The sequence below is a fragment of the Neovison vison genome, chromosome 1 (genome assembly GCF_020171115.1).
Source record: "Neovison vison isolate M4711 chromosome 1, ASM_NN_V1, whole genome shotgun sequence".
NCBI lineage: Eukaryota > Metazoa > Chordata > Mammalia > Carnivora > Mustelidae > Neogale > Neogale vison.
In genome coordinates this window covers 217655884-217682363 of record NC_058091.1, presented here as the reverse complement: position 1 = coordinate 217682363, position 26480 = coordinate 217655884, and the positions used below count along the sequence as shown (strand labels likewise).

Here is a 26480-nt window from a genome sequence, read left to right as displayed (position 1 = left end):
CACTTAATTTTTTAGTAGGGTATTTGTAGTCACTAATACTTTCAGATCTGTAATTTGATGTTTGTATCAGGTCCAATAAAGCTTGAGTACAGTGGCCATATATAAACTAAATTAACTCTTAAACTAAGTCAGTGGTTCTCAACCAGGTGCAGATTGCCCTCTTCCCCACCCCCCCCCCATTGCAATCCATTCCACTTCTCCAACAATCCAGACATTATCTGGAAACATTTTTGTTGTTATACTTTGGGAAGGTGATACTGGCATCTCTGGCCAGTAATACTGCTAAACATCATAGGATGCACAGGACAACACCCAGCAAAGAATTATCTGACCCAAGATGTCAATAATGCCAAGGTTGAGAAACACTGATATAAATCATGGAGCTAATCTTCTGATAATCATTTATACTTTTTTTTTTCCTTTTTCCTGGTTATAGCAAAATTACTGGAATGTTGCAATCAATTTTTGAATATAAGTATTTTTAAAGTTACTGTTCTTCCATATTTTGAAATGAAAACTACTTTAAAAGTCAATAATGCTGTTTTATTACAGATGAACCCACAAGGTCATTGAGTGGTCTCATTTTAAAGAATAACGTGAAAGCGCATTTTCAGAACTTCCCAAATGGTGTGACAGACTTTATTAAGAGTGAATGTTTAAACAATATCGGTGACTCCTCTCCTTTGATTAGAGCCACTGTAGGTAAGTTACATTGTTACATAGTTTTGCTTGTCTGGTTTGTAACTGGATTGTTTTTTGAGATGGTAGACTATTCTCACAGTAACTTTTGTCATCTATTTCATGTTGAATTGTGAGGAGAGAGGGGGGGTTTTCATTGCTACTTTCAAATGCTTTGGAAATGCTTTCAAATGCATTATTATAGTAAAAGCCCTTAATTAGTGAGATCAGAGTCACTAGTAGTTGCTTAATCAAAGTTCATCAAGTGGTACATAAACAGATACTAATTTAGGACTATGGCCTTTTTTTTTTAGTTCCTTACTATCTGACTTCTGTGTATAATAAACATGGGATATAATTTCATTGCACTTTCTTTACGTGGAAAGAAAATTCCGTAAAACAACTTAAGAATAGGACATTAGGTTTTGCTATTTTCTATCCTTGTTTTTAATAATTGCCTTGTCTGTATCTAATTACAGCAATTTTTGAGTCTTTTCAGAGTTTTCAACTTAAGTCAAAGAACTGTCAGTTTATGTAATACTAAATTAAAATGTTTAATTATAATAGCTGGTATAAATAGGTTTGGGAGTAAACACAACTGACTGTCGGTGATAGTTGGTGATAGCATTCCTGGACGCAGAAATAGGCAGGAGGACTTAAAAGAGTGGCCTACTAAAGGGCAGCATTCAGTATGCCATGGGACTTAAAGCAGCTGCATTTAACAAAGATCTGGAAAGCTTCCGTTAATCCGGCAGGTTGGTTGAATGGAAGTCAGTTAAGAACGTCCATAATGATTAAATCATTTTCATTGAATGTTCTTTACTTTTGTATTTTTTGTCTCGTGGTGGGTTTGAAAAGTACCCAATACATCTTTTACTTAAAAAACAAAGGCTCTGTGACTTCTCCCAAAATATGCAAGTCTTAAATATTGCCATTATTAACACTGATTTTAAATGGGATGGAGGGAGGGCATTTGTGATTTGAGAAAAGGGAATTCCTGGTTTATTCTGATGGACTCTCTTATACCTTCCTAATGTTCTGCCCTCCTTTTAACAGTAGTAAAAAAGAATGGTGAGTATATGCCAAAATAGTTTCTCCTGTTAAAGAGTATGTGGTTGGTTTGTAATTTTATTATTTTGGTGACTGTCCTTTATGTGTGTTTATATAATATGGGGAAAAGATTTTTTGGGGAGTAGGTGAAACTATATGGGCCAGTTAAATTTGAGTTTGTTGGTCTATCAACATTCTCTAATGTTCTTCTAGCAGAAGGTAATGCATGTCAGCAGTCTTTCAGTGCCAAGTTGTAGCTTGGCATTTAATTTTTGTTACTGTTTTTTTTTTTTTTTTTTTAAGACATGCTTAGTTTTCTTTAGGCAGATCCAGAGTTTGCTTTTACCCTTAATTCTTAAAAATTTTAACTTTAGGAAAGAAAAATTGGCAAGAAGGAGCAGCTCTGCCCTTGGCCTTGATGCTTTTTGATCTTGCTAGAAGACTGTTTTAAGGGTTTTGTCTTAAAAATGCTACCAATCCATTGACTCTTACCATATAATTTATGGGAGGTTTTGGGGGGGTTTTTTGTTTTTTAGTGCAGAGTACATATTGGCTAACAACATTGGGCTTTTTAGTGCTTTGCCACTGGGAGCAATCTTCTCAAAACTAACTGTGGGAAATTCAAAGACAATTTATACACAGAAACAAGAAGAATGCACTTTAGTAATTGATTATTTACTGTATGCCGGGCAGGCATTTTGTTTGCGTGTCTCACTGTGAGTTCTCAAAATAGCAAGAGAACACTTTTTCTTTTTTCTCACCTTTACAAATTAGTATTTTGAAGTTTAGAGTGCAAGTAATTTGCCTACTGTCAGAGTTTATACAAATCTTAATTATGGTACTAAAAGGTCTATAATCATCAAATGAAGTATATTATCTTACTCATGTTAAAATTTGCTAAGGCAGAGAAAAACAAGGATGATGCCAGTGATTCATCCTTGATCCTGTAAGTGGGAACTGATGGAGGACTGTGTGGGTCTTTCCACACCAGAAGGGTTGTTGCACACAGGATTGTTAGCCATTGATGGTTCATCTACTTTCATTTTCCCTACCTTGGTCCTTGGCTGTGATCCGTCCTAGCTTAGAGAGCTGATTTTCCCTTTATGCATTTTTGTTAAAAACTGCTAGATTCAGATACTCATCACCCAGTGATAAGCACTGCTAATGTTTTGGTGTATTTTCTTTCTACTATATTGTGTGCAATTTCTATAAAGGAGGAACACGTTTGACCCTTAGAACAGTGCAGGTTTGAACTGCGTGGGTCCACTTACGTGTGGAATTGATTTTTCTGTAGATACAATAAATGTATTTGTATTGTGATTTTTAATAACATTTTCTCTAGCTTACTTTATTGTAAAAACCATATAAAATACATGTATACAAAATTTGTTAACCAGCTATGTTATCATTGAGGCTTTCAGTTAACAGTCGGCTGTTAAGTTTTGAGGAGTCCGAAGTTACGTGTTGATTTTCGACTGGAGGGTAGCACCCCTAACCCGGCCACATTGTTCAGGGGTCACCTATAATGAGTGGAACTGTTCTTGTTATTGTTGGAAAAGAGTGAGGCGTATAGTTTTTTTGTATAGATAATTGTTAAAAGGACAAAAGAAGGTAAACGAAGTGTTGGAAAACAAGATTAGAAACCTCTGATTTATGCTGTGGTTTTTCTACAGATGTGTTGGGGTAAAAAGAGGTCTTGGGCTGATATGGGCCATTTAAATGAGCTTGTGTGCATGCGTGCATTCGTGTGGCAGTATCTGACATAACGCAGTCAGATTCCCTAATGGTATGTGTTTCCTTTCAAGGTATTTTGATTACAACCATAGCCTCCAAGGGAGAATTGCAGAATTGGCCTGACCTCCTACCGAAACTCTGTAGCCTGTTGGATTCTGAAGATTACAACACTTGTGAGGTAAAGAAACATGCTTCTCACATTTTCTTCTCTATTTTTCTTGTCATGTTGTGTATTTGCAACCTTTGGAAAAAATACTTGCTCTGAAACATACAACTTCAAAAACTTGAAAGCTTCAAGTTACCCTCTTATTTTACATTAGTGACCATTTATCTTATTGTTTTCTATAATGACTGTTAAGTTATGAAGCCTCTTGACTGTAATTGCTACAAGGACATATAATCAATCAATTATTAATGATTAATCAATCATTAATGTGCTATTTTTTGAAGATAGGCTTAAATTTACCAACCTTGATCACTTTCAGCCTTCTCTAAATTGTTTCTGTGCCTCTTACTTTATGACATGGCTGAAGTATATGTAATCTAGCTTTAATCCTGTAAAGATTATAATCTCCTATTTGCCACTGATAAGTAGCAACCTTTGCATATGGGAAAGGAAGTCTATGGATTTCTCACTATTTATGAGTACTTTTAAATATCTCTTTCATTACCAGGCCTCTAGTTTGTGTAGAAATCTGTTTTGAATGGAAACCATTTTAGGTATTTTGCTTCTTCTAAAGAAATAACCTAACAAAAAATTTCAAGTGGTCTTTTGATTTGGCAGTTTGTTGCCAGATCTGAAAGAAGGAAAGGAGGGACTGGAAAGAGAGGGAGTAAGCAAAGGGGTCTCTAAAGTTCCACTTCTCCCCGCCCTCCCCCCAGGAAAAAAAAAAATTACCTTCTCATATATACATTTTCCATTAAGAAATACACTAAGATGGGGCACCTGGGTGGCTCAGAGGGTTAATTCAGCTCAGGTCATGATCTCAGGGTCCTGGGATCAAGCCCCATATCAGGCTCTTTGCTCAGCGGAGAGCCTGCCCTCTCTCTCTGCCTGCCTCTCTCCTTACTTGTGATCTCTCTGTGTCAAATTAAAAAAAAAAAAAAGAAAGAAATACACTTAAGATTACAGAGAAACTAAAATAATAATAGTGTTCAACCATCGAGTAAGAGTTGATTAAAATTTAAATTGTGCTTTGGTATAGTGATAGTAACATGAAAGGAGATGAGAATTTTTAAAAACAATCACTTACCAAGAATAAAAACTTAAAACTGCAGTAATCATGAAATTATGGAGTTTCTACATAAGTCACATTTTAAAAAGAAAGTATTCTTCAGTTAACTGTACCATGAAAATAAGCACCAGGTTTCTCCTCCTGGTGGAATTATAAGCAGTAAATTAGATGTTTGAGGTAATTAGTAGGTTGCATATTGTGTATAGGAGCTCTAGGTTGGCCCCTTTAGTGTAAAAATGGTTATAGGGAAATAGTTGCTAATTCGAATTTTCTGCCCTTTTAACTGATTTTGTCACCATTACCCAGCGAATGGTTTACATATTAAGTAATTTTTAAATGATGTTAACTTCTAAAATTCACCAGAATATTTCGGGAGAAATTAGCTTTTTTACTCTAGTTTCTGCCAACCAGAATATCCTCTAATTGTAAGTCATTCAATGCTAAAACACACCATTATATTTGAACTGAGATTTTAGATAACTTAGTGGTATAGTGATTTCTGTCTTAAAATTGATGACTAAATTTATGGATTTTATGAGGCAGTATTTGATGGGGACTGAGAACATTAATTCATACACATTCATCAGTATTCTTCAGTTTGCTTTTAAAATGCTTTCATTTTTAGTTCTAATGATATAAATGTCTTTCACAGGGAGCATTTGGCGCCCTTCAGAAGATCTGTGAAGATTCTGCTGAGATTTTAGATAGTGATGTGTTGGACCGTCCTCTCAACATCATGATCCCCAAATTTTTACAGTTCTTCAAGCACAGTAGTCCAAAAATCAGGTACTTGTGTAGCCAGTATTAAATTAATTCATCCTCCAATGTGACATCTGGATTATTTAGTAATTATAGATTAAGAGTTTTACATCTAATTAAAAACATTTGGAGCGTGAAGGTGGAAGGATTTTTTAGAACACTCTGTAATCAGTAGGCCTAGTTGGGCGGAAGTTAACCTTGGGCTGCTCTATTGTCCTGTATATATCCCTAGTTTCTCAAACGGTGCCTAGCATATAGTTGTTGCACAATTATATTTAAATATTAAGTTAACCTTTGACTGACTTATTATCTGTTATCCTGTCAAGCTATAATTATCAAGATGCTTTCACACTGCTTAAGTGTGTAAGACTCTTGTCTGTAACTACACCAGAAGTTCCCCCAAACTGCTGTACTTTTTTTCCCCCTCGTTTCCAATTAATGTGTTTTAATCTAACTTGTCTTTTGTTTATTGATACTGTGGAAAAGTCATTGCTCTTCTGATTGGTAGTTGCTTTGTTTTTTGTTGTTTCTAATTGTCAGTGCTTCGTGTTTTTATGTAGAATGACCAAAAACCATATTGCCATTTAAAGTAGAAGTTATGAGGGTTCCTAGATGTGGTTGTTTAAGGATATCCATCCAACAGCATGAACTTTACTGCATATGCTGTGATTGTTCATTTAGATGTCCTTTGGAGCTTACCCCCAAGATCCCAAGCTGTATTCAAAGGATTTTGGTTTGAACAGTATGACCAGAGGGCAATCAGGCATCTTTCTCTCCCTTAAATTCTGTATTTAGTTCTTTTTCTTTTACCTCGATTTAATTTTAGTTATTTTTCATCTTAAATGGTACTTTCTGCAGTGTTGTTCTCAGAGAGATACATGCTCATTTATGGTAGTGCCATGCAAGTAAGTAGTAACATGCCCCAAATAAGATGTTACTCTTCCCGAAATAGTTAACTAGATAAGAGTTCATGTTCCCTAGGAAGTCGTCTATTAATCTTTACAGTAAGGTGATGAAAGAAAGTGTGGTAATTTGTCTACTTTACTTCTAAGAAAGAAACTCACTTTTTTGTGACCAGGTCTTAGCAAGCAAAAGAATAACAGAAAAATCCAAATAACATATTCCTGGCAATTGTTCACTATTGCTGGACTCACAAATTTTTTGTAATTTAATACATTTTTGTAGCTGGTCAGTTGTTTAAACTTAACTCTGTAGAGTTCAGTACTACAGAAATGTTTCTGTTCAGTGAATGTTCATTATTACCCATTTGAGAATCTGTTCTACATACCCATAAACACTTTTTTTCCATTTTCATGTATACTTGGGTAAATGTATCTGCTGTATGTTTTAGCAGTACACTGAACTCCATCTTTATAGGATTTTATTCTGTATTATTACTTATTATCTTGTTTATACAACTTAACTGGTATTTCGTATGTACTCTTAAAAATGTTTTTTCCATCTCAATAACTGTTGAACTTTGAGAATATAGAATGAGGCAAAGGCATGTAGTTTTATCCATCACATGACTAAGCAATTGAAAAATTAGACCCATTTTATTTTTTAAACCCTACCAGAGGTGTACACAAAGATGGGTTATGATTTTTGCCTCATGATGTTCTCATCATGGCCCACTTCCATTTTGTCTTTACTTACTTATTAGGTATTTTTAATAATCACTACCACCTAGAACAAAAGCTAAGATCTTGATGACAACAACCCACATCTCATCCCAACTTTTTCCTTCCCTTGCATTGTTAAAAAAAAATATGTATATTTAAAGATTTTATTTACTTATCAGAGAGAGCACAAGCAGGGGGAGAGCGGCAGGCAGAGGGAGAAGCAGGCTCCCCACTGAGCAAGGAGCCCGATGCTGGACTTGATCCCAGGGCCTTGGGATCCTGACCTGAGCTGAAGGCAAGATGCTTAACTGAGCCACCTAGGCGTCCCTAAAAAATAAATGTATTGCATATATATTTAAAATGCATGTCTTTGTGTGTTTGTCTTTGTTTTTAACTTTATAGAAAGTAGTTAATGAATTTAATCTTTGGTGGCTTTTTAAATTTAATATTATATTACTAAGGTTTCATCCATATTTTGTCATTGTAGCTCACTTGTTTTGACTACTGTATACTACTTGGCATAGTGATTGAACAATTTATTCATGCTATCCGCCCCCCACCCCCACCCCCACCTTGCAGCTTTTGGGTGGCTTCCACATATTTGCTGTTGTGGATAGTACTGCTGAAAACATTTATTTCTTGTCTCCGTTTGTGTATTTGCAAGAGTTTCTCTAGGAAGACATAAAACCTTTGGGGAGGAATTTCTGGGACAAAAGACAAATAACAAGGAAAGAACACCAGAGTTTTCCAGGGTGGTTGCATCAATTTATACTCTTCTATTAACAAAGCGCAAGATTCTCTGGGTGCACAGCATTTAGTATTGTGATGTATTTTAATTTTTACCAGTCAGATATAAAATTGTGTTTCATTATGAATTTGATGGTTTACCTCTCGGTCTTTAATCATGTTGAACATCTTGTCATAGGTTTATTGTTTGTAGTACCTTTTTCTTTTGTCTTTTTCTCTTGGGTTATCAGAAAAGGCAAACAGAACAGACAAATAATTTCATGATGAATACTGTGGAAAATAATAGAATACCTGATTCATAGGTATTGTATATAGAAGGTTTTCCATAAAGGTTAACGTTTGTGCAGAGACCCTGAACAAAGTTAAAGTAGCCAGTCTTTGAAAGGTCAAGGAGAAGGACATGTAAGACAGGTAACACCAAGTATAAAGGTCCTGGAGTTAGGGATAAGCCTTTTACAGTGACAAAAGAAGAAAATTTCGTAGCACAGTAGAAATGAAATTAGGAGAGTAGGAGTAACCACAGCATAGTGGAAGGTCTAGGCCTAGGCCAGTAGTCAGCAACCTATGACCCCATGGGGCCAAATTCAGCCCATAACCTGAGCTAAGAATGATTTTATACTTTAAAAGGTTGTGCTTGGGGGATGGGGATGAAGCTGCCACGGAGGTCTTACAATATTTACCATTCTTTTGTAGGAAAGTAGATTGTGTATTTTTGGAGTAATCTGAACAAGGGTGTAATGTGATGTTATTTATGTGTGTCTAAAAGGTTGTGGGGGCTTCTAGTAGCAGGCCATCCTTGTAGTATTTTTGTTGGAAAATTAAAAGAAGAAAGGGGGGAATGGTGTCATCATTTTTCCTTATCACTTAAATTGACAAGATTGTGTCCCACTTATATTTACCATTTGCTCTTTTATAGGAAAAGTTAGATGATGTGTTTTTGGAGCAACCTGAACAAGGGTGTAATGTGATGATGTTATTCATGTATGTGTAAAAGGTTGTAGTATAGTCTGTAAAGGATGTCAGGAAACCAGTTAGAGCCTGTTGGAGAAATCTGGATAGTTTGGACTAAGGAAGAAGTGATTGGCTTAGGGGTGTGTTTTTAAAGGTAGTGCCATTAGGAATTGCTGTGGACTTGAATTGGCTACATCTGAACACAAAAACTAGACTTCATCATTTTTCGTTTTAAAAGGAATAAATAGCCATGATTTTAAAATCCGTAGGTATATAAAACAGTTTTCCAGTATGCCTCCATCCACCATCCCACCCTTCAGGGGTATCTACTATTAAAAACGTGGACATGCCCTTTCTGACACTTAACATTTTGAAAGAAGTATTAATGTAATACTCTGGAACCTGTGTTTTTCACCTAATATATCATTCATTTTCTGTGTTAAATATTCAAATAAATTTAACTTACTCTTTTCAGGGTGTGTATGTGTATATACATATATATGTATGTACAAACATGTTTATGGCTATACATACATCATAATTTATGGAGGAATAGTTAAGTTCTTGTCAGTCTTCTGTAAATAGAAAAAATCTATAGTGAGCATTGTTAAAGTTTAAGTTTTGTTTCTAGGTCTCATGCTGTTGCATGTGTCAATCAGTTTATCATCAGTAGGACTCAAGCTCTGATGTTGCACATTGATTCTTTTATTGAGGTAAGATTTGTCTCCCCTCCCCCCCTTTTGCTTTTGGGAAAGTTAGAAAATGTTAAATTTTTTCTGATGGTATTAAAATTGGATACAGTGTAGACTTTGTGATTTTTGTTAACTGAAAATAAAAGAATTCTTTATTAAACTGATTTTTTTTACTTACGGTACAAACATTGATTGTGGTTTGTGGGTGCTTAATATCTTAACTAGAAATTTTTTATTTGAATGTACTATTCAAATTCCAGATGTAAATTGAGTGTCCCAGTTCATTTGCAGTATTTGAAACATGAAACATTGGTGAGTCTAAGTAATCTTAAATTTGTTCTTTATTAAGAATCTGATGGCACAGACTAATAAAAGGTTGGTGCTTCATTTTCCATTGGTTTACATTGTAGAATTGGAGGTGTCGGGAAAAATTTGACTTCTAAATCTCTGTAAGCATTTAAAGGCCCTTTTGATAAAAGCAGAAGGTCAAGCATCATTTTCTGGCCATGAACTCAAAGCAATAGAATTGTTTTTCAGAATTACTACCACTTGATAACAGCAGGTGTGAACAAGTTAAAGTTCTTTAAGCACTTCACTTTGATTTTCATTAAATGAAAGTTGTCTTTTCCTCTCCAGCTTTTGTTTTTTTTTTTTTTTAAGATGTATGTATTTATTTTAGAGAGGAACCCTGGGCTGGGGAGAGGGAGAGAAAGAATCTCTAGCAGACTATCCACTGAGTGCAGAGCCCAGTGTGGGGCTTGATCTTATACCCATGAGATGATGACCTGAGCCAAAATCAGGTGTGGGACACTTAACTGAGCCACCCACTCCCCTCCCATCCTGGTTATGCTTAAAAATTTTAGGGGCCATCCTGCTAGTATTTTTGTTGGACAATTAAAAGAAAGTAGAGGGGAATGGTTTCATCATTTTTCCTCATCACTTAAATTGACAAGCTTCTGTCTGAGCATTTCTGACCAGTAGACTATGAATAGTAGGATCCTCTAGCCTTTTAAAAGTTGAAACTAAAACACGAGTCTTCAGTGGATATTTACTGAGTCATACTGTAAATGAGGCACTGTGCTTGGTGCTAGGGTTACATAAATAAATTTTCTACCTTCAGTCTACCTTGAGGTAGAGGGCAGTGGATAATACTAAAAGTCTGGAGTAAGACTGCCTGGGTTCAAGCAAAGCTCAGGTCCACAGCTGCTAACCTTGGGCACATTATTTAACGGATATTTTCACTTTCAACATCTGTAAAATGAGGGCAATAATAGATCTACCTTGTTGGGTTGTTATAAAGACATTTGCTGTAACTAAATTGGAACAGTGCCTGCTACAAAGAAGCTGGTCTACATGTTAGCTACAGCTATTATTATTCTTAGAAGTAGTAATTGTAATAATATTTCCTCTTAGTGTTTCACAGCTTAAAAAAGGAATAGGAATAAATAGCCCAACATCTTATTCAGAAATGTAATTCAGAATAAAAGAAATAAAATTCCCTCTGAAAACAAAAATTCCAGAGGACCATACTCAGCAAGTGTAGCAAGCATGTTTCTCAACATTTTAAAGTATTTCCCAGTGGTGTTAAATACCATGTGAACACTTTGTTGCTCCTTGATAATCCTGTAAGATTCAGCCAGTTCTCCATCCAAGAGGAGTAAAACCTCCATAGGAGGTGCCTGACACATAGTAGACCCTCGAAAAGTGTTGGCTAAATCAGTAAGTGGAGAGGCGCCTGAGTGGCTCAGTGGGTTGGGCCTCTGCCTACGGCTCGGGTCATGATCCCAGGGTTCTGGGATCGAGCCCCGCATCGGGCTCTCTGCTTGGCGGGGAGCCTGCTTCCTCCTCTCTCTCTACCTGTCTCTCTGCCTACTTATGATCTCTGTCTGTCCAATAAAGGAATAAAATCTTTTTTAAAAATTAATTAATAAGTGGATCATTTGTTTCTTTAATTATCATTGTTTTCATTGGGGGCGGATGTTTGCTGAGTGTGACAATAATGAATGAAAATGTATTGGTTATTAATACATGCCTAAGATGTATCTTGACAAAGCTAGGTATTTCTACTTAAGACATCATCAGATTTAATGAAGACTATCAAACATGTAAAATATGTCTGATTTAAAAAGGAACTACAGAGTTGTGAAAGCGTCAGATGCAGGGACAGGACTTGTAGAGGTCGAAATTTTTAAAATTTCACAACAGTACTTCACATACTGTCACATTTGGTGTTTGAATTTCTCCATTGTCTTACCCCTTGTAATAAGCTTTTAGGTTCCTCGGTTTGGAGATTTTTTTTTTCCTGTGGTTTTTTTTTTTTTTTTTTTGAGAGAAGATTGTGGGACACTTTGGATTTTATGTATTTTTTTTTAAATGATCATTTTACTACTCTCAAATAAGTGTATGTGTGTGTGTGTGTGTGTGTTTGTGCACGTGCACAGAGAAAGAAAAACTCAAGAATGAGATGGGGGAAGGCTTACTCTGTCTTCTCACATGTCCACTTTGCAACCTCTACCAAAGACAACCTCTTCTTCTAGTGGAGGCTTGTTGATACAGTGAATGAGTGTGGACTTAAAATTCCATGAAAACCATATTCAGATTCTCCCCTGCCTAGCAAGTTAGGTAACTTCTAAATTTCCTTATCTGTAAAATCAAATAATAGTGTCTTGTAGATAAAATGAAACAGTCTGTGGTTTATTCAGGCGCTTTTCTTCCCACTTAACCTTGGTGACAAACTTGTTAAGAACAGCATAAGATTAATGGCAACTTTTACTGCTTATTCAGTAGTTGACTTAGTGAACAACAGCAGTTTGGGGTTAAGTTGTTGGAAACTCAGCATCCATTTCCCCATTATCGATGCTTTTAAAGAACTTGTACCTGTTACTACCTTAAGAATCTGGATTGGTAGAAATAATCTCTGGACACACAGTACTTTTGAAGGAAAATAAATTGTATAATTTTTTTTTAATAAATTGTATTTTAAAGATTATCTTCTAGGTGAGCTAGATGAGTGTCCCGTGTTCTAATGACACAATTTTATTCTCAAAAACTAAAAATTACCTTAAAACACAATTAGTCAGTCTTTCCAAAAGAATGACTTTAGATTATTTACCAAGTCATACTTTTTGGCAGTTACCATCTTATGTTTAATTAACTGTTTTATAACCTAGTATTGCAGGCCAGTTAATACAGTGTTTATTTGTACCGTATCTTCTTAGGGTTTCTCTAAATGTTACTAACTTAGAGATGACTTGTTATTATGTATAAACCTTTCTAATACACAGGAATGCTTAACTAGAAAAAAATGTTTCTCATTCACTAGAACCTCTTTGCTTTGGCTGCTGATGAAGAACCAGAGGTACGGAAAAATGTATGCCGGGCACTTGTGATGTTGCTTGAAGTTCGAATGGATCGCCTGCTTCCTCACATGCATAACATAGTTGAGGTAATACAGCTGACTTAAAGGCACTCTCCTTTTTCTCCCAAGAAAAATCTAGAGAACAAAATGTATACATGTTAAATTTGTTAAACACGTTTGTTGGCAGTGATCTATGAAAAACAGCTCACGATTGTCTTAAAATTATAAGTTCTCTTTATGTGAGATTGAAGGTGTTTATAGGGGGGAAAGTTACTTAAAGGAATAGACAGCTTTTAACAAGAATAACTTACGTAAATTTTTTGTGTTCCCTAGATACGTGTTAGGCTGAATGATTACTAGAACTGTGGTAGGTTAAGTGGCACATTCTTGAGTCGTTGGAGTTGGAATTAGAAGTGTTTGCTTTCCACCCATTACTGGTAAAGCTGATGTGATCCTCTTACGATTTATGGTAAAAGTGAAATTTCTGAGTAAAAAAATACATAATTGTTACAGTTAGTTCCATCAGACCATTTAGATTTTAAAAGACTCCTTCAATCCCTATGCAATTATAATTTACTAGAAAATTCTGAGTATGTTGATGATAGGTTAGTAGGAGGAAATATGTAGTAACAAGATAAAATTATTATTAGAACAAAATAACTTGTTTGGGCAGTACTCAGTCCTGATAGTGGCAAACTGTACCACCTACGTTTTTTATTACTGGATTCATTTGTATGTGAGTAGTATATATATAGCTTTCCAGTTGTATTAAATAATACATTATTTAGATCCTCCCTTTCACCTCCAGAGAATTATGGTCTGTAGAGGGAAGATCTTCTCTTAAAGGATGGGGATCTGTGACCTGTTAGAAAAAAGCTAGCATCTATAGAGTGCAGCAGCTCCTTTTCTAAAGCATAAGGAAAGATAGTTGCAAAGCAGCATTAGAATAAGAGACATTGGGGCACCTGGGTGGCTCAGTGGGTTAAAGCCTCTGCCTTCGGCTTGGGTCATGATCCCAGGGTCCTGGGATCGAGCCCTGCATCGGGCTCTCTGCTCAGCGGGGAGCCTGCTTCCCTTCCTCTCTCTCTGCCTGTCTCTCTGCCTACTTGTGATTTCTGTCTGTCAAATAAATAAATAAATAAATATCTTTTTAAAGAAAAAATAGACAATTTTCTCTGATGAACCTGTTCTCTCTGAAGTGCCTAGAAGAATCGGGTCAAGTTGGTTGAAGGTTTAGTGCAAGTTGGAGCTAATGGGAAAATTAAAAGATATTTTATCATTTGCTGGGGCCATGTCACCTGTGTGGAGGCTTACTTAAATGGTATAGTTATTTAGCAGTATTCAGCATGGTAATAGGACATGGTGTGGAATGTAATAAGAATTGGCCTGTCACAATTCTTGTGTTGCCACGTTTTGTCATGTGAGATGTTTTAGTCTGGAAGAGAATATGTACAAAGGCTGCATCTAACACTTGACCCCATTTCCAGGCCCAGGTACTTTGGGAAATCATATACGTACCTTTGATTATATTTATTTATTTTTGCACATAAGGGTTTTTTAAAGAGGGGTAGACACTGCCTTTGGATAAATTTCAGGTTGATGTTCCTTAAGAATGAATTTGGTTAAGAATGTTATTTGAGAGCGCCTGGGTGGCTCAGTGGGTTAAGCTGCTGCCTTCGGCTCAGGTCATGATCTCAGGGTTCTGGGATCGAGTCCCATATGGGGCTCTTTGCTCAGCAGGGAGCCTGCTTCCCTCTATCTCTCTGCCTGCCTCTCCGTCTATTTATGATCTCTCTCTGTCAAATAAATAAAATCTTAAAAAAAAAAAAAGAATGTTATTTGAAGTTAAGAATAAGAAATAAGAAGTTAAGAATGAATTTGGCTTGGCATGTTAGAGACTATAGATTATAATTGCTCTAAGAAATATCCCTACTTCCTTCCAAATACAAAAATTCAAGTTTTGTAATTGCATAATTGTATGTCACATATGTTACATATGTGAAAATACATGTAAGAAACAGGTTAAATAATTATGTTTCGAAAAGATTCTTCATTTTTTTAATGAAAGGTATAATGGACTTTATTTTGGTATTTCCATGAAGACTGATTATTTAATACACGTTTAAAATCTTGGTGGTTTCAGGGGCGCCTTGGTGGCTTAGTGGGTTGGGCCTCTGCCTTCGGCTCGGGTCGTGGTCTCGGGGTCCTGGGATCAAGCCCCGCATCAGACTCTCTGCTCGGCGGAGAGCCTGCTTCCTCTCTCTGTCTCTGCCTGCCTCTATGCCTACTTGTGATCTCTCACTGTCAAATAAATAAATAAAATCTTTTTAAAAAAAAAAATCTTGGTGGTTTCATAAGAGAAAATACACCTCTACAGAAGCAGATATGCCATACGTAGTTTGAACACTTTACATTAAGCAGCATTTCAAAGTTGTCTTAAGTTTGGCTGGATTTTAGAGTTGACTCAGGAACTTTTTAAAAAAAATCAAAGCCGAGGTTAAGAATCACTGTAAAGTTAAGGCGATAGCAGAGGACTTTTAACTTGCTGAGCCAAGCTTTAGGTTTACTTTAATTTTATGATCTAAACCAATTAATATTAATGCTTCTTTGTTTTCAGTACATGCTACAGAGGACGCAAGATCAAGACGAAAATGTAGCTTTAGAAGCCTGTGAATTCTGGCTCACTTTGGCTGAGCAGCCCATATGCAAAGATGTACTTGTAAGGCATCTTCCTAAGTAAGTGTTCCTTCTTTTGAATGCTACCTTTTTCTTAAATTTATAGTGATTCCTCATTTTTACATTTTTATGTTGCATTCTGCCATCAGGGAAGGAAGTTCTAAAGAAGGCAGACTTAATTTTAGTTGGCATAAGCATGTATTATAACTAAAGAGATTTTTCAGGAAGCAGTTGTTTTTTGGGATTTTTTAAAAATTGCAGATGGTTTATTCTAAATCATAATCTTAATTGCCCAAACAAGTTATTTTGTTCTAATAATCATTTCATCTTTTTACTACATATTACTTCCTTTAAATAAGGTTAACCTATCATCAGTGTACTCAGAATTTCCTGGTAAGATAATTTTAATTGCATAGGGATTGAAGGAGTCTTTTAAAATCTAAATGGTTAGCATAATTTTTTCTTCAGGGACCTCACCCCACCAAATGGATACATTCTCTCTTTGAACTTTATCTTTCTCTTCTTTCTCCATAACTTTATAATTTTTTCCATCTTAAAAAGAAGAGACAAGGCTCACTGTCTTTACTTCTTTACTTTACCTCATGTTAACTGCAGAATTTTATAGTCTTCCATCTGTCCTCACTATTTTTGCCCAAATTACTGACAGAGATGATAAATGATTTCATTGTTGGTGAATGAAATAAAGCGGACTGTGCTGCAAAATGCCTGTAGCTTATGAATAGGGTTTTATTTATTATAAATTGGATATAGTTCTGTTTCATTAGCTGTAATGTTAAATTACTATTAATCTGTATTTTAGAATTTAGAAGGACTTTTCAGCTTGAAAATTTGGCCATCCCACATTTTTATATCTGTCTAGGGAATTTTAAGTCCCACTGCTTTCTCCTATTTCCTATTCCTTTAGTTAATAGGGGTTTACAAATTTACTGATGGTAAAGTTGTACTCAGAATTGGTTTTGCACATATTTAATTGACATTAAAGTGTTTAACTCTTAGAAGTAAGGCCTTTGCTAAGGCCTAACACATGAACGTGGAGAGTGAGAGTTTCTTATATCTGGTGTGGGGAAAGAATTATTTTGGAGGCAGGCCAAACTGGTCTTGATTTCTGACTCTCCCATTACTTAAAATTAATGACCTTGTGGAAGTAATGTAACCTCTCCTAGCCTTAGTTGACTCATCTATAAAATGAAGATCTTAATACCTTCTCATTAGATTATAAGGAAAGGGCTTATTAATAAGCCCACATGGTAGTCATGGGTATGAATTTCCTTTGGCTGTTCACATTTCTCAAGCCACCCAGAACAGTTAAAGGTAGAATTCAGAAGCAGAGAACAATGGACTTTTTTTTTTTTTTTAAGATCTTATTAATTTATTTTGAGAGAGAGAAGGTGCCAGCTGTGGGGGTGTGTGGGGGGTGCAGTGATGCAGAGGCATTGGAGAGAAAGAATTCCAAGCAGACTCCCTGTTGAGCGCTGAGCCTGGAGGTCTGGGTAGGGCTTGATCTGCTGAACCTTCATGACCTTGTGCATAAATCAAGAGTCCAATGTTCAACTGACTGAGCCACCCAGATGCCCCTAGAACTGTGGACTTTTTAAATGCTTCCTAAGTTTTCTCAAAACCTTTTATCCACAGTAGACTCTTAAACGTGTTAAGGGCCCAGTGAGAAAGGAAATCATCAAAACTTAAACCAGTCAAAGCTTAAACTTCTCATAGCTACAAAGGGAATTGAAGTCATTAGTATTTTGACCTTTCCTTGTGTGTTTTGGTAAATTTTTTTTCCTAACTACTCCAGGATACCTGGGATTCCATGTTTACAGACATCTTGGTTCTGGCTTAATGATTATGTTAATGCTTCAGATTAGACATGATATCCTGACTTAAGCATTACTGGAAATTTAAGTTCTTAATTTCTTAAGAAATTAAAATTTCTGGGGTGCCTGGGTGGCTCAGTGGGTTAAAGCATCTGCCTTCAGCTCAGGTCATGATCCCAGGGTCCTGGGATCCAGCCCCACATCGGGCTCTCTGCTCAGCAGGGAGCCTGCTTCCCTTCCTTTCTCTCTGCCTGCCTCTCAGCCTACCTGTGATCTCTTAAGTAAATAAAATCTTTTTAAAAAAAAAAATTAAAATTTCCTAATTTCTTATTTGAAGGCTATAATATAATAACCTTATTGGTAGAGCTCTAGATAGTAGTCTGTTTATACAAGTAATTACATGGGTAATCTCATTATTTTTAACTCCAGTAGAACCATGCTAAATGTGTTTTACATATTTCTGTTTCATTTTTAACTTTACTGTAATTTATTTTTAACCAAGCCCCTAAATGACATATACTTAGATTGTTTCTAGTTTTGTTACTTCATCAAGAAACATTAAGTCTTAAAGAACTGGGAATGTTTGTTATGATGTTCAGGATAAATTTCTAGGGGAGAAATTACTAAATTTTTTTGTTACTAGTTTTATTTCTAACCACTCTTGATAAGCTACCTTATTCTTACTAAGATTTCATCCAGGAGATCCCATATGTGAGTATGTAAAGGGGGCCTGGGATATGTATTAGGAATACTCCATATTTGAGAAGGACAGACATCATAGAATATGCTTCAAGACCAGATTAGCAATGGTAGTTGTCTCTTTGATGTTTCTAGTATGCGTGAGGTCATTAAGACTTCTTACTAATTCTTAAGATTTTTAGATCTTTATTTCATGAATTTATTCCTTTATAGATTGATTCCTGTATTAGTGAATGGGATGAAGTACTCAGATATAGATATTATCCTACTTAAGGTAAGGAAACTTCTCGGATAAATAGGTAAGGTTGTTTTTTTATTGATTCTAGAGAATCTTTGAATTTGACTAATAGCATATTTACTTAAAATCGACCCTGTATAAGTATGTTTCTTCTTATATATGCTACAGAGTTTAAAGGTAGAAGCAATCAATGAATTTGGGTGCTAATGTACTCTAACTTCATTGGAACCAGATGGTTCTGGTAGAGTTAGCATAAATTTCCTGTTGTTTCAAATTACTTGTAGTTTATTTTAAAATTTTCAAATACAGTCTGAATTTTATACAGATGGTCTGGATTATACCAGCTGATGGGAAACAATGTAATGCAGTTACAGGTCCTGAACCTAATATGCAGTGAGATAGTTTTTTCTCCCCTTGACAAAGATTTCTTTTCTGCACAGGGGAGTGGTTCTTAGGTACACTTTCAGAACCACATACATGGCGTCATCTCTCAATAATGATAATTGAATATCATCACAATTTTTCTTTTAAAAAAAGGGTGATGTTGAAGAAGATGAAACAATTCCTGATAGTGAACAGGATATAAGGCCACGTTTTCATCGATCAAGGACAGTGGCTCAGCAGCATGATGAAGATGGAATTGAAGAGGAGGATGATGATGATGATGAAATTGATGATGATGATACAATTTCTGACTGGAATCTAAGTAAGTGAAAAAGAAAAAATAGAGTTTCCTGCTTTGGTAGCAACTATGTTCCTATATATGATATATATGCTATATATGTTGCTATATATGAGCTATATATATATATGAGAACTAAGTCATATATTGTACAGTGCCCTCATGAAAGACTACAATTCAGTGGTTTTTTCATATATTCACAGAGTTATGCAACCATCACCACAGTAAATTTTGGAACATTCTCATCACCCCAAGAAGAAACCCTGTTTTGTTTTGTTTTGTTTTGTTTTAATATCCCATTTAACTTTACAACAGCCTTAGGTTGGTAAGGAAACTGCAAAAAGAGAAACTTACCAAGGTTGGTTATTTAACATGGCTAGTACTAATGACACACTTAATTTTGGAACCCAGGTTTCCCATAGCAAGAGAGCCCAGTGTCTTCACCTCTGTCAGATTGTAGTAGCCCCTGTTATCTGCAGGGGGGTATGTTCTAAGATGCCCCCCCAACCCGACCAAAAGGTGCCTGAAATCACAAATATTTGCAAACCCTGTACATATTGTTTTTTCTAACACATACATACTGACAATAGAGTTTACTTTATAAATTAGGTACCATAAGAGATTAGCAATATTAATTGGTGATAAAATAGAGCAATTATAACATTATACCATCGTAAACATTATGTGATGTGTTCTTTCACAATTTCTTACTGTGCTGCGTTCACCCTTGTGATGATATATGATGATAAAATGTTCACATGATGAGATGGGAGGGGGCGTTAACTGAAATAGACATTATGGTATAGCGGTTAGGCTACTGTTAACCTTCTGATAATACATCAGAAGGAGGAGCATCTGCTTCCAGACTGCACCTAACTGAAGGTAACCAAAACCATGGAAAGCAAAACAGCACAGTGGGGGGCTAGTATACCACCTCCTTGTATATCCCTACTTTTAGGCCGGAGGCAGGATACAGGTAACTTTACAAAAGCACTAATGTAAATTGAATTGGGGGAGGGAACTACTCCCTCTTAACATCCCACCCATTTTCATACCCTTCCAGAACTTTTTCTGTGCACATGCAGAAAAAAATGTATGTAAAAAAAATTTTTTTTGGAGACAAGGCTGACTTCCCAGCAGTGAAATGAGATTACATGTACTCTGTTGGTTCTTTTCTGTTTATCATACAACTAACTCATTCTGTATCAGTACATTAAGATTTCTTTGTCTTTCATGGTAGTATAGTACTCATTTGTATGGTTCCATCATACAATATAACCAAGACCCTTATTGATGAGTAAGGTGTTACTTCTAGCCAATTTAACAGCCTTTTTTCAAAAAGGATTTTAATATTCTTTAATGATTTGTGACCCACTATTTAGTATACCTAATCACATTTGGAAAAATTTTTATGCTTAATTATATTTTTGTTTCCTTAATTATTACATTAAATGAAATCTTAATTGATTAATAGTTCCTTTATCTGGAAGGAATGTTTTCTGGCCTGTTTTATGCGTCAGATACTAGTGACTTGGTAAGATTTCTTTGCCTGATCTCTTGCTGAGTCATTACGTATTTGATTTGAAATGATCTACCACTCAGAATATTAAGTAGAAATAATAAATGTATACATTTTACTGCAGGTTTGTAGAAGTGGGTATCATATCCTAGAAGCACTAAATTGAGTGGAACAGTATGTATTTTGATTTTTCTCTGTAGACAAAAGAATCCTAGTGTGGCAGTCATATGCAAAAGAGAATACCTTCATGATTAGGTTTCTAATTCTTTTTTTTTTTTTCTAATTCTTGGCCAAAAAATATTTCTTGTTGACACACAGATTGCTTCCTATTTAATTGAAGTCTTTAAAACTGTAGGTGAATAAAGTGTTGTACATAGAACAAATACGATAATAGGGTTACTGATAATAGAGTTTAATGTAATGTTTTTGAATTAAATATTTGTTTAGGAAAATGTTCTGCTGCTGCCCTAGATGTTCTTGCAAATGTGTATCGTGATGAGCTTTTGCCACACATTTTGCCCCTTTTGAAAGAACTGCTTTTTCATCATGAATGGGTTGTTAAAGAATCTGGCATCTTGGTTTTAGGAGCAATTGCTGAAGGTAAGTCTAAGTCAAAACTGAACTGTGAAGTCTTTAATAGGCTCTAATGCAGATGGACCACTTTAAGGAATGTTATTTCTAATAATGCCTGGGTGGCTCAGTTGGTTAAGCAGCTGCCTTCAGCTCAGGTCGTGATCCCGGCGTCCTGGGATGGAGTCCCGCATCGGGCTCCTTGCTTAGTAGGGAGCCTGCTTCTCCCTCTGCCTCTGCCTGCCATTCTTTCTGCCTGTGCTTGCTTTCTTGCCCTCTCTCTCTCTGATAATTAAATAAAATCTTAAAAAAAAAAAAACAGAAGATGATTCTGTCTGGAATTCACATACTTTTTTGCTCTCTTGTGTTGCTGATGTGGAACAGATGACACTGTGATCTACGTTAACGTTAAAAAAGATGTTTAAATCCAAAAGTCCTCTTAACAAAATCAGAGAGGGAGGCAAACCATAAGTCTTATGACTCTTAGTCGTAGGAAACAAACTGAGGGTTGCTGGAGGGGAGACTGCCGGGGGGGTGGTGGGGGATGGCATACCTGGATGATAGACATCTAAGGAGGGCATGTGGTATAATGAGCACCAGGTATTATATAAGACTGATGAGTCACTGACCTCTCCCTCTGAAACTAATAATACATTATATGGTTGTTAATTGAGTTTAAATTAAAAAAAAAAAAAAAAGCCTAAAGGAATGAACTGGAAAAAAAGAAAATACCTATATAGCAGCATTAGTAAATGATACTAATGGATAACTAACAAAAATGGAAGAAAATACCTAAATAGCAGCATTAGCAAATGATGCTAATAGATAACTAACAAAAATGGAAACACAGATAGCCCTTAAACACATGAAAAGATGCTCAGCCTCCCTCAGAGTAAAAGAATGCAATTAAAAAAAAAAGAAACCTGTCAGGACAAGTTTTTACCTTGAACCAGTTAATAATTATTTAGCCATAGGCTTACTTTTAACACCATCATGATATTTTACAAATGCTTCTGTTACAATAAAGGGAACAGAATGAGAAGGCTGATGTTAGAAGCATCCCCACTGCTAGAAAAACTATTTTCTCCATTGGTAAGTGTTAAAAACATGGTAGGAGAGTCACATCAACCCCCATAAAGGGTTACTGTGTCTTGGAGATAGGCATATATATACAAGAAATTGAATTATTTTGTAGGCACTTCTGAAAGCCGTAGTTTGTGTAGCAGAAGTAAAACAAGCTTTCCTAACTACTAGAAGATACTTAGGACCAATTAACTTTCCTTTTCTTTTCTTTTTTTTTTTTTTTTTTTAATTTTGGAACAGATTATTAGAGAATATTTATTGCGATAGAGATGATCTCAGTATTTTCTGTTTTTTTGATCTGAATATTTTTTATGGCTGCATTTATCACTTTAGTATTCAACTGAAATAATTTTAACTGAATTTTAGCACTTTCTGAGAGATTTGTTACTTTTTTTTCAGGTTGTATGCAAGGCATGATTCCGTACTTGCCTGAGCTCATTCCCCACCTTATTCAGTGCCTCTCTGATAAAAAGGCTCTTGTGCGTTCCATAACGTGCTGGACTCTTAGCCGCTATGCACACTGGGTAGTCAGCCAGCCCCCTGATACGTACCTGAAGCCATTAATGACAGAATTGCTAAAGCGAATCCTTGACAGCAACAAGAGAGTACAAGAAGCTGCCTGCAGGTGGGACAAATCCATAACATTGTTGATTGTGGGAAAAGGGAGTGGGTATTTTAGTGAGAAACTAATTTTCAGCTTTGTGGTGGAATGTTGGTTTTAAACTGTTAATGGAGCTTTTATTACCTGTAGATTCTGTAAATCAAAATGTGAGTCATTTAGGTGTCAGCTGTTCCTTCAACTCATTTCCTTTCTCTATGACTACGGTAACAGTAGAATTCTTTAATCTTAATTCTTGCAGACATCTAGAGTGGTGATAGTGAGGGTCTTGCTCTTGAAGGAATAACAAAGTTTGACCAGACTCGCACCACATCATTAGTTTAAAGGTCAGCTACAAAAGTCCCACAATGACTTAGTTTTCACTTAGTGAATCCACTCCAGTAGCTATATGTCGTTTGGGTTTGGGGCTGTCTTTTTTTTCTATCAGATCAGCAGTTAGTTTCATTACTATAAATATTCCAGTTTTCTGGAACAAACCTTTTGTATTCTGAAAAGTCCTGACATATTTACAGCTCTTAACTTTTTAATTAGAATTGCTTTACTGTTGACTTTGTTAATAAGAAGAAAAAAGGGAAATGAATTTAAGTGGAGTTGTACTCTTTACCAGATGAGAAGCAAAAACACCTGAAAGCATTCTAATCCTTAATAAGAGGAAAGAACATTGAACCAAAAGGGCTTTGGCACTACTTTTTTAATGAGGGGAGGTTACGTATTATATTTGGTTTCCTTAAGGTGTTTTGTGGTTTTTTTTTTAAACTCTACTAGTCATTAGGCATGTATTAAATGCTATGTTTACAGTCCCTGCCATCTTAAATTTAGAGGCTAGTATAGAATACTAAACAACTGTATAGTTATAATTCATGGCAAGTGCTATAAAGGAAATACATAAACAATTTAAGACTGGGCTTTCACTAACAAATGGCTTAAGCCTGTTGTTTTGGGAAATTGCTGAGTGGGTAGAATAGAAAATAATACAAACCTTAATTTTAGAAATGAAGAGCCAGGTACACCTTAGAGTCCAGACAAATTTAGGCCTAAATTTAAGTAACTACTCAGACTCTTTTGAGTGTTTGTTTTTTGTGTCTTAATTTGTCTTAATATGTAAGCCATACATAAGGCAAGTTTATAATAACAAACTTTGCATCCTAATGTATGGTGTAGAATTTAGACCAACATTTTTAAGCTTTATTGAGGAAAAGTTGACAAAAATAATCCATGTATTTAAAGTGTGCAGCATGGGAGCACCTGGGCAGCTCAGGGGGTTAAAGCCTCTGCCTTTGGCTCAGGTCATGATTTCAGGGAACAGGGATCAAGCCCCACTTCAGGCTCTCTACTTAGCAGGGAGCCTGTTTCCTCCTCTCTGCCTGCTTCTCTGCCTACTTGTGATCTCTGTCAGATAAATAAATAAAATCTTTTTTTAAAAAATGAAAAAGTATACGGCGTGATGACTTGGTAAACATACATTATGGAACAGTTAGCAAGATAAAGATAATTAAGACATCCATCACCTGACATAGTTGACATAAGTAACTCTTTTGTGTGAGAAGAATGGTTAACTCTCAGGTATACAACACTGCTCTTTTTTTTTCTTTTTTTTTTTCCTTTTTTTTTTTTAATTTCTTTTTCAGCGTAACAGAATTCGTTGTTTTTTGCACCACACCCAGTGCTCCATGCAATGCGTTCCCTCCATAATACCCACCGCCTGGCTCTGCCAACCTCCCACCCCCCACCCCCTTCAAAACCCTCAGGTGGTTTTTCAGAATCCATAGTCTATCATGGTTCATCTCCTCCTCCAATTTCCCTCAACTCCTTCTCTCCATCTCCCCATGTCCTCTGTGTTATTTATTATGCTCCGCAATTAGGACGACACTGCATTATTAATTACAGTCACCACGCTGTACTTTAGATCTTCAGAATTTATTCTTACAACTGAAAATTTGTGCCCTTTGACCACCTGCATCATCCCTTTCCCCTCCTACTAACGGAAACATTTAGGAGGTCACGACACTGCTCAGTTTGTTGAATGATTGAATATTAAGAACCAACAATAGGGGTGCGCCTGGGTGGCTCAGTGGGTTAAGCCGCTGCCTTCGGCTCGGGTCATGATCTCAGGGTCCTGGGATCGAGTCCCGCATCGGGCTTTCTGCTCAGCAGGGAGCCCGCTTCCCTCTCTCTCTCTCTCTGCCTGCCTCTCCATCTACTTGTGATTTCTCTCTGTCAAATAAATAAATAAAATCTTTAAAAAAAAAAAAAAAGAACCAACAATAATTTTAGATGTTAGTATTGTAGTGAAGCACATGCCTGTAGGTGGCAGCCTCTTTGAAAGAAGTGAGAGGAAATGGGGAATGAATAATAAAAATAAGCTTCTAGTATAGTGAGGTAAGGAGATAGGCATATAAAGTATAAATAGATGTTCTGTATACTACAGACTTGGTTTCCTATCTCTATGATAAACTGCAGCAGTAATAATCTCTCTCTCTCTGTTTTGTTTTTTTAAACTCTAGTGCCTTTGCTACCTTAGAAGAGGAGGCTTGTACGGAACTTGTTCCTTACCTTGCTTATATACTTGATACCTTGGTCTTCGCTTTTAGTAAATACCAGCATAAGAACCTGCTCATTCTTTATGATGCCATAGGAACTTTAGCAGATTCAGTAGGACATCATTTAAACAAACCAGTGAGTATCTGTGATTAACTATTAAGAAAAAAATACATACCATATTTAATATCAAAAGTTTAATATATATTTGGAAATGAAATTGGGGAGATGTGAACACTTAGTGTTGGTTACCTTAAGAAGGTAGATCTTAAGTCAGCAAACATACTTACTTTCTAGATAGTATTAAAAGTAAATATGTTCTTGGTGTGGAAATCACATCAGCATATCACATGAATGTACCAACATTTTTTAGAAAAGGGATGATAAAGGTCTTGTGGGTTTCACCTTCTACTTAATTCCCGGTATTTTTATCTACCACTTCATAAATATTAAAGCTTTAGAGTACCACATTTGTTTTCTTTGTTTTCTCTCTGAAACTTAGAGGTGTAGGGGGAATGAACATATACTAAGATAAGACAATTAGAAATTGGGATAACAAGTTGGAAGTACTGAATAGTGGTATAGAAGAAGTATGTGTGTATGGCTAAGGAGCCAAACTCTGTTTTTAGTAGGGTTAGGAAGGGTATGATGGAATTGGATTTGTTTGAATAGGATTTAAATAATAGAATTTCAGGCTCAAAATTCCCAGCGGAAGAATAGATGGCATGTTTATGATAGCTATATGAAGTCTTTAAAAAATTGTGTTCAGAAGTTAAATTTAAAGCTTAGTGCAAGACGCTTGGTTTGTGGGTTTGCTTTGATGTTGGTTAGTTTTTTGTGTGCAGGGGGTTGGAGAGACTTCTTCTGAATGTGTTAGACCCTCTGGAATCTGTGCCCCTTGTTTATCTGATTACCATTGTTTATTTAGTATTTATTTATGGATTCTAAAGTTTAAATATGCTTAAATGATTATGAATCTTCTTAAACAAATGCCTCTGTAAGTTTACCTGTCATTTCTAACATAGTGTACAGCAAGGACCATACTATATGTTAAAAGCTCCAGAACTGAAAAAATTCAGAGTAAAACTTACACAGATTATCCTTATTTTGATCAAATAATTTTGGGGTAGTGGTATACTTGTATACATTTTATTTCAAAAAGGATATACAATGACTTAAAAATAGAACAAGGTTATAA

At 35.8% G+C, this 26480-nt stretch overlaps 1 protein-coding gene across 2 annotated transcripts in view; it reads left to right on the top strand.

Annotated features, from left to right (window-relative positions):
- TNPO1 (transportin 1) overlaps positions 1-26480 on the top strand; it is a 94233-nt gene that overhangs the window by 46381 nt on the left and 21372 nt on the right. For both annotated transcript variants that reach the window (XM_044267371.1, XM_044267380.1), the window contains exons 4-14: positions 553-702; positions 3534-3640; positions 5350-5483; positions 9408-9489; positions 12791-12913; positions 15444-15562; positions 18247-18307; positions 18809-18977; positions 20920-21072; positions 22525-22750; positions 25249-25420. In XM_044267371.1, the coding sequence (XP_044123306.1) occupies positions 553-702; positions 3534-3640; positions 5350-5483; positions 9408-9489; positions 12791-12913; positions 15444-15562; positions 18247-18307; positions 18809-18977; positions 20920-21072; positions 22525-22750; positions 25249-25420 (1496 nt within the window). The remainder of the gene's footprint in view (positions 1-552; positions 703-3533; positions 3641-5349; positions 5484-9407; positions 9490-12790; positions 12914-15443; positions 15563-18246; positions 18308-18808; positions 18978-20919; positions 21073-22524; positions 22751-25248; positions 25421-26480) is intronic.